Raw genomic sequence first — 8,333 nt, 5'->3', positions numbered from 1 at the left:
TAGAATTTGTTCTTAACTGCCAAGTTAAATAAAGGTCAAGATGAAAAATAGATCCTTACTAACATTGAGATAGTCTGCATGTATTTAACCCATTTAGAAATTCAACGTGGATGAACATATTTTATTGTTGTATATACTGGATGTCTGTCTTCCGTATGGAAAGTTGACCATTAAAATGCTTATTTACTTTTCTCTCTGTTTCTCTCCTCCAGTGAGGTCTGCTGAGACCATACAGGGTTAACTCTCCTCCAGACGAACCAACGTGACCAGAGTGACGGGACCTGAAACTGACCACACAGCACTTTCTACAATTGTGTTTCCTGTTGTCATGTTCGATCTGACCAGGTCCATCTGTGTAGAGAACGGTCTAACCAGGTCCATCTGTGTAGAGAACAGTCTAACCAGGTCTAGTGGTGTAGAGAACGGTCTAACCAGGTCTGGTGGTGTAGAGAACGGTCTAACCAGGTCCATCTGTGTAGAGAACGGTCTAACCAGGTCTAGTGGTGTAGAGAACGGTCTAACCAGGTCCATCTGTGTAGAGAACGGTCTAACCAGGTCCATCTGTGTAGAGAACGGTCTAACCAGGTCTAGTGGTGTAGAGAACGGTCTAACCAGGTCTAGTGGTGTAGAGAACGGTCTAACTAGGTCCATCTGTGTAGAGAACGGTCTAACCAGGTCCATCTGTGTAGAGAACGGTCTAACCAGGTCTAGTGGTGTAGAGAACGGTCTAACCAGGTCTAGTGGTGTAGAGAACGGTCTAACCAGGTCTAGTGGTGTAGAGAACGGTCTAACCAGGTCTAGTGGTGTAGAGAACGGTCTAACCAGGTCCATCTGTGTAGAGAACGGTTTAACCAGGTCTAGTGGTGTAGAGAATGGTCTAACCAGGTCTAGTGGTGTAGAGAACGGTCTAACTAGGTCCATCTGTGTAGAGAACGGTCTAACCAGGTCTAGTGGTGTGGAGAACGGTCTAACCAGGTCTAGTGGTGTAGAGAACGGTCTAACCAGGTCTAGTGGTGTAGAGAACGGTCTAACCAGGTCCATCTGTGTAGAGAACGGTCTAACCAGGTCTAGTGGTGTAGAGAACGGTCTAGCCAGGTCTAGTGGTGTAGAGAACGGTCTAACCAGGTCCATCTGTGTAGAGAACGGTCTAACCAGGTCCATCTGTGTAGAGAACGGTCTAACCAGGTCTAGTGGTGTAGAGAACGGTCTAACCAGGTCTAGTGGTGTAGAGAACGGTCTAACCAGGTCTAGTGGTGTAGAGAACGGTCTAACCAGGTCCATCTGTGTAGAGAACGGTCTAACCAGGTCTAGTGGTGTGGAGAACGGTCTAACCAGGTCCATCTGTGTAGAGAACGGTCTAACCAGGTCCATCTGTGTAGAGAACGGTCTAACCAGGTCCATCTGTGTAGAGAACGGTCTAACCAGGTCTAGTGGTGTAGAGAACGGTCTAACCAGGTCTAGTGGTGTAGAGAACGGTCTAACTAGGTCCATCTGTGTAGAGAACAGTCTAACCAGGTCTAGTGGTGTAGAGAACGGTCTAACCAGGTCTAGTGGTGTAGAGAACGGTCTAACTAGGTCCATTTGTGTAGAGAACGGTCTAACCAGGTCTATCTGTGTAGAGAACGGTCTAACCAGGTCTAATGGTGTGGAGAACTGTCTAACCAGGTCTAGTGGTGTAGAGAACAGTCTAACCAGGTCCATCTGTGTAGAGAACGGTCAAACCAGGTCTAGTGGTGTGGAGAACGGTCTAACCAGGTCTAGTGGTGTAGAGAACGGTCTAACCAGGTCTAGTGGTGTAGAGAACTGTCTAACCAGGTCTAGTGGTGTGGAGAACAGTCTAACCAGGTCTAGTGGTGTAGAGAACGGTCTAACCAGGTCTAGTGGTGTAGAGAACGGTCTAACCAGGTCTAGTGGTGTAGAGAACGGTCTAACCAGGTCTAGTGGTGTGGAGAACGGTCTAACCAGGTCCATCTGTGTAGAGAACGGTCTAACCAGGCCCATCTGTGTAGAGAACGGTCTAACCAGGTCTAGTTGTGTAGAGAACGGTCTAACCAGGTCTAGTGGTGTAGAGAACGGTCTAACCAGGTCCATCTGTGTAGAGAACGGTCTAACCAGGCCCATCTGTGTAGAGAACGGTCTAACCAGGTCTAGTGGTGTAGAGAACGGTCTAACCAGGTCTAGTGGTGTAGAGAACGGTCAAACCAGGCCCATCTGTGTAGAGAACGGTCTAAACAGGTCTAGTGGTATAGAGAACGGTCTAACCAGGTCTAGTGGTGTAGAGAACTGTCTAACCAGGTCTAGTGGTGTAGAGAACGGTCTAACCAGGTCTAGTGGTGTAGAGAACGGTCAAACCAGGCCCATCTGTGTAGAGAACGGTCTAACCAGGTCTAGTGGTGTAGAGAACTGTCTAACCAGGTCTAGTGGTGTAGAGAACTGTCTAACCAGGTCTAGTGGTGTAGAGAACGGTCTAAACAGGTCTAGTGGTACAGAGAACGGTCTAACCAGGTCTAGTTGTGTAGAGAACGGTCTAACCAGGCCCAGTGGTGTGGAGAACGGTCTAACCAGGTCCAACCGTGTAGAGAACGGTCTAACCAGGTCTAGTCGTGTAGAGAACAGTCCTAGTCAATACAACCATAGCGTTCACAGCCACTCCTCAACCACAACCACACACGGTCACAACCACCACGGTCAGTGCTGCGCGGTCACCATGGACGGTTGTGGTCTAACCCCGGTCTTGGACTATACGGCTGAGATGGAGCGATACCGATCTTTCGCTAACTTCTATGCTAAAACTAACGTGAACATGAACGCTGTTAACAGCATGAATTTCCCTCAGTCGGCAAAGCTCGCCCGAATCACTCCTCCCATGTTCCCCGGCGGCAGGCTTGGCGTAGCGGGAGTGACGCCTTGGGGCTGCCATGACAACGTCAACATGAACATCAATGCAGCGGCGATGCTGTGGGGGCGGAAACCTCCCGTACATCAGGCCACACCCCTGGCTCCTCCCACAACGCACCCGTCGCCCTTGGCAACGCACATGCAGCCCCACCCCCACCGGACCAGCGGTGGAGAGGGGAAGCAGCACGGAGGACATGCAGGACACGCCTCCTCCTCACAGGGACAGGAAACACATCATCACCACGGGAATAACAACTTCCTGTCGGGCTACACGACCACCGATCACATGACAAAACAAGGCCACACCCACCAGGACATGCTCAGCCTATCAGATCGCAACAGCAGCTGCAATGGAGGAGGAGGAGCCAACGGGGTCAACATGCCCAACTTCCCCGCTGGAATGTTGGGGTTACCACCCGGGGTCATCGTCATGGCGATGGGGTCGCACAATGGCGTCAACATTCCAGACTCCTCCCACTTCCAGATGGCGACCAACCACAACCAGATGCTATCGGACTGCCACCACGCCAACCAGACTAACTCCTCCCCCTGCCCTTCGACTTCCCCGGGGATGACCTCTGGGGGTCAGGGGTCAGGAGCCTCCAAGAGGAAGAGGAAGCGGTGTGGAGTGTGTGCCCCCTGCAGAAGACTGATTAACTGTGGGGTGTGTTCAGCCTGTAGAAACAGGAAGACAGGTCATCAGATCTGTAAGTTCAGGAAGTGTGACGAACTGAAGAAGAAGGCTGGGAGTATACAGCTAGAGGTAGGAGACACACACACACACACACACACACACACACACACACACACACACACACACACACACACACACACACACACACACACACACACACACACACACACACACACACACACACACACACACACACACATTAACACTATAACACACACACACACAAACATAACACACACACACACACCTGCTCACAAATCAAATCAAATGTTATTTGTCACATGCTTGGTAAACAACAGGCGTAGACCAACAGTGAAATGTTTATTTACGGGCCTTGGTAAACAACATGTGTAGACTAGAGAAACAGTAGAACATAATAAGGAGGAGTAAATCCTCTATAGTCTATTATATATCTATTATATATATATATTATATTATATTATACTATATCCTATATCCACAATGAGTAACAACCTATGCTATATAGTATATACACTGGGTACCAGTACTGAGTCCATGTGTAGGGGTACGAGGTAATAACTTGGCTAAATAGTATACACACTGGGTACCAGTACTGAGTCCATGTGTAGGGGTACGAGGTAATAACTTGGCTATATAGTATATACACTGGGTACCAGTACTGAGTCTATGTAATAACAGGGGTACCAGTAGGTGATAACTTGGCTATATAGTATATACACTGGGTACCAGTACTGAGTCCATGTGTAGGGGTACGAGGTAATAACTTGGCTATATAGTATATACACTGGGTACCAGTACTGAGTCTATGTACAGGGGTACGAGGTGATAACTTGGCTATATAGTATATACACTGGGTACCAGTACTGAGTCCATGTGTAGGGGTACGAGGTAATAACTTGGCTATATAGTATATACACTGGGTACCAGTACTGAGTCTATGTACAGGGGTACGAGGTAATTGGGTTTGATATGTACATTTAACTATGAATAAAGTGACTCGGCAACAGGATAGATAATAAACAGTGACAGAACCGTATATATGACGAGTCAAAAGAGTTAACTATTTAAACTAACTAGTTAGCGGTCTTGTGGCTTTGTGGGTAGAAGCTGAGAATGAACGTTCTGAGAATGTAACTTCTAGGTTATTTTGACGTTTTGGACTGAATGTTTCAACAAGACTTTTAAGTCACACTCTTATTTGGGTTAACCGCTCTTGAACTGTGACAGATGGGACAGATAGAGTTACATTTCCTTAGGCATTTAATCAAATACAAATACATTTCATTTTTATTGTGACGGTAGACCTCACTTCCTACATTTGAACACATAAAAATGGATTTTATCGAACAAAACGATGCTACATTTTATTTCTGGGATCCTCGGGATGACAAATCAGAGCCAGATTACTGAATGTAAGTACATTACATACTGTCAGAGGTGAATGTATCAAACCAGTTGCCGTGATAGAAGTGTTTTGTTGTTGTGCGCTCTCCTCACTCTCCTCACTCTCCTCACTCTCCTCACTCTCCTCACTGTAATAGCTACTGTTAATTGGACACAGTAACAAGAATTTAAGCTTTCTGCCCATATAAGACATGTCTATGTCCCAGAGAGTTGGCTGTTGTTTACTAGTCACATTAGTGCACGTTAGCAAAAAACATCCCGGTTTAGGGACACCCATCCCGTAGAGGAATGTATGTTTTTAAAATTCTCTGAACAATTTCCAAACATTATTTTAAATAGACCCATGAGGAAACCTGTAGGAAACCTGCAGAAAAACATTATGCTGAAGTATAGAACCATGAGGAAACCTGGAGGAAAATGTTATGCTGAAGTATAGAACCATGAGGAAACCTGCAGGAAACCTGGAGGAAAACGTAATGCTGAAGTATAGAACCATGAGGAAACCTGGAGGAAAATGTTATGCTGAAGTATAGAACCACGAGGAAACCTGCAGGAAAACGTTATGCTGAAGTATAGAACCATTTTTTAATTATTTTTTTTACCTTTATTTAACCAGGCAAGTCAGTTAAGAACAAATTCTTATTTTCAATGACGGCCTGGGAACAGTGGGTTAACTGCCTGTTCAGGGGCAGAACGACAGATTTGTACCTTGTCAGCTCGAGGGTTTTGAACTCGCAACCTTCCAGTTACTAGCCCAACGCTCTAGCCACTAGGCTACCCTGCCGCTACCATGAGGAAACCTGTAGGAAACCTGTAGGAAACCTGCAGGAAAACGTTATGCTGAAGTATAGAACCATGAGGAAACCTGGAGGAAAATGTTATGCTGAAGTATAGAACCATGAGGAAACCTGTAGGAAACCTGTAGGAAACCTGGAGGAAAACGTTATGCTGAAGTACTAATATTCCCACAGAAGAACATTCTCTGAACTATTGGAGAAGAATCCCAATGTTAAACCAGTTGGAGAACGTTTCTAGAACAAATTTAAATGAAATGTAACCATGTTTGAACTTTTAGGAAACGTTCTCTTAAAGTAATGAAATGCCAAGGAAATAATGTTTTTCTTTTGACAAGTTCCTTAGATGTGCTAAGTTACAAACTGCACAAATCCCAGAAAGTTGTGGGAAAGTTGTATGTAAAATAACCGTAGGACAACCACACTCTCACTCAGCTTTAAGAAACATATGTTTCTCAGAACGCTAGGTGCTAGCTGGGTTACCATCTTACAGTTTTTTTCGATTGCTAAACGACAGTGGGCACAACTGGAGTCACATGTGCAAAACTCTAACTACAGTCTGCACTACCAACAGTCACCTGAGCTAAACAGTTCACATCACCTGCAAAACTCATTCCAAGCAACACAACTCTTAACACATGGCTCAAAACACGCTCAGTGCAGCCAAACACTATGCACAACCCTCACTGAGATAACACACACTGTCACTCAGAACACACTGAGAGTAAAAACACTAGCATCAAACACCAATACAGAAAATACAAACTTTTCATCTTTACAGTTTGAACAATTTCAGTGACTTCATACAAAGTAATATTTTCTTCAAAGAAAAGAGTGACATTCTTTCACATGATTTATTAAAATTTTTAGAACATAACAATTCTTTAAGGTAAATGAAAATTAGCAGTTTGCTTCAATAGTCTGTAGTAATTTACGGAATTACAGTAATGAGAAAAAAAAGGTAGAAACTAAAAGTACATACTGTAATTCAAACAAATAATTGAGGGGCTAATCCTGCCTCTCTCTAGCATCAGGCCACAGGTTTTCTTCAACATCACATCTAATGTTTTCTCTTGCCATGCACCTGGGGAAGAACCTTCTGGAGTGCCTTATCCATCCCTGGCAGTCCTCTGGACTCATGTCCTCACATCCAGCACGCATGGCTTCCAAAAGAGACATTTGGTCATGTGGGTGGTGACCAAACACTTTCCACCTCCAGGCAGAGAAAAACTCCTCTATTGGGTTGAGGAAGGGTGAATATGCACACAGGTACAAAACCATAAATCTGTGATGTGCTGCAAACCAATCTGTGACAGCTGCAGAGTGGTGAAAAGCAACGTTATCGCAAACTATGACAAAAACTTGGGGGTTTCTTACTGGCTCCCCCTGTTCTGCTGGCAGTAGCTGAGCATAGAGCTGTTCTAGGAAAGCTATAAGCCTTTCTGTGTTGTATGGGCCAATGAGTGGTGTGTTGAGAAGCAAACCATCATTGGCCATTGCAGCACACATGGGGATATTTCCCCCCCTTTGGCCTGGAACCTCCACAGTGGCCCTTTGACCTATAACATTCCTTCCTCTGCGGCGTGTTTTGGCAAGGTTAAATCCAGCTTCATCGATAAATACAAATGAATGTGGTCTTTCCAGTGCTTCCACCTCCATTACTCTTTGAAAATCAGTAAGTGCACAGTTTTACTGTAGAAATGCTAGTGTTTTTTTTCCTGTAAATATTTTGTATAGCTGTGTACGTAACCTCAGATGTCTTACCTGGACATATTGGTATCTTTGCTCTTTTACCCGTTCACTGTTTCTCTCGAACGGTACAGTGTCTAACTGTTTCATTGTAACTTGGTGTTTCTTTAGGACTCGAGCAATAGTTGTTGTGCTGACAGAATTAACATTTTCAAATATATCATTATCAGCCAGCACTCTATCTTGAATCTCCCGCAGTTTTATTGCATTGTTGACAACAATAGCATTTTTCTTCCGCATCTGAATATATTTTTCCTCTTCCCCCTGTTGGGGGCCTTTGGGTCCTGTTGTAAAAATATATTTTACAGTCAAACTTACTGTAATATATATCTGTGTAAATATTCTATAATTGCATTACAAAATAGATTCCTGTAATGTTTTCATTTACTGTAAGGATGTAACTCTCACCTGTTTGTATGATGGAAAATTCACATTACAGATGCCACTGTGGATCTTTGCAGATTGGGTTGCACCTTCAACCCTGCCTCTCTCAATGAGAGACCATGGTTCACGACATGGTCTATAAGTGTAGCCCTTATTTCATCTGAAATAACAGCACTTTGTCTTCTTTGTCTTCCTCCACGCATCCGCCCTCTCCCTGCCACCCTTCTCCCTCCACGAACCCATCTTCCTTGTTCCATTTCCAAAATGAGTCTTTCTGAGCTCTACCTATATATACTGTAATATGTGTGTGTGTTCACTAACAAGTCTAAAACAAGACACCTGCTTAGCCTTTCAGCTGAAATTGCAATCAGCAGTGTTTGAAAGGCACAAGACTGAAATCTAGTCCGTTTTGAATGTGTGGTTCACAG

The 8,333-nt window shown here is 44.7% G+C and overlaps 1 protein-coding gene across 1 annotated transcript in view; it reads left to right on the top strand.

The window, feature by feature from the left end:
- The first annotated feature begins 2,406 nt into the window (after window positions 1–2,406).
- LOC135509877 (uncharacterized) overlaps window positions 2,407–8,333 on the top strand; it is a 24,911-nt gene continuing 18,984 nt past the window's right edge. Inside the window, exon 1 of the mRNA XM_064930708.1 lies at window positions 2,407–3,661. Coding sequence (XP_064786780.1) covers window positions 2,708–3,661 — 954 coding nt within the window. The 5' untranslated portion in view covers window positions 2,407–2,707. The remainder of the gene's footprint in view (window positions 3,662–8,333) is intronic.

The sequence above is a fragment of the Oncorhynchus masou genome, chromosome 23, assembly GCF_036934945.1.
Source record: "Oncorhynchus masou masou isolate Uvic2021 chromosome 23, UVic_Omas_1.1, whole genome shotgun sequence".
NCBI classification, from domain to species: domain Eukaryota; kingdom Metazoa; phylum Chordata; class Actinopteri; order Salmoniformes; family Salmonidae; genus Oncorhynchus; species Oncorhynchus masou.
This window is presented reverse-complemented; position numbering and strand designations above follow the sequence as displayed.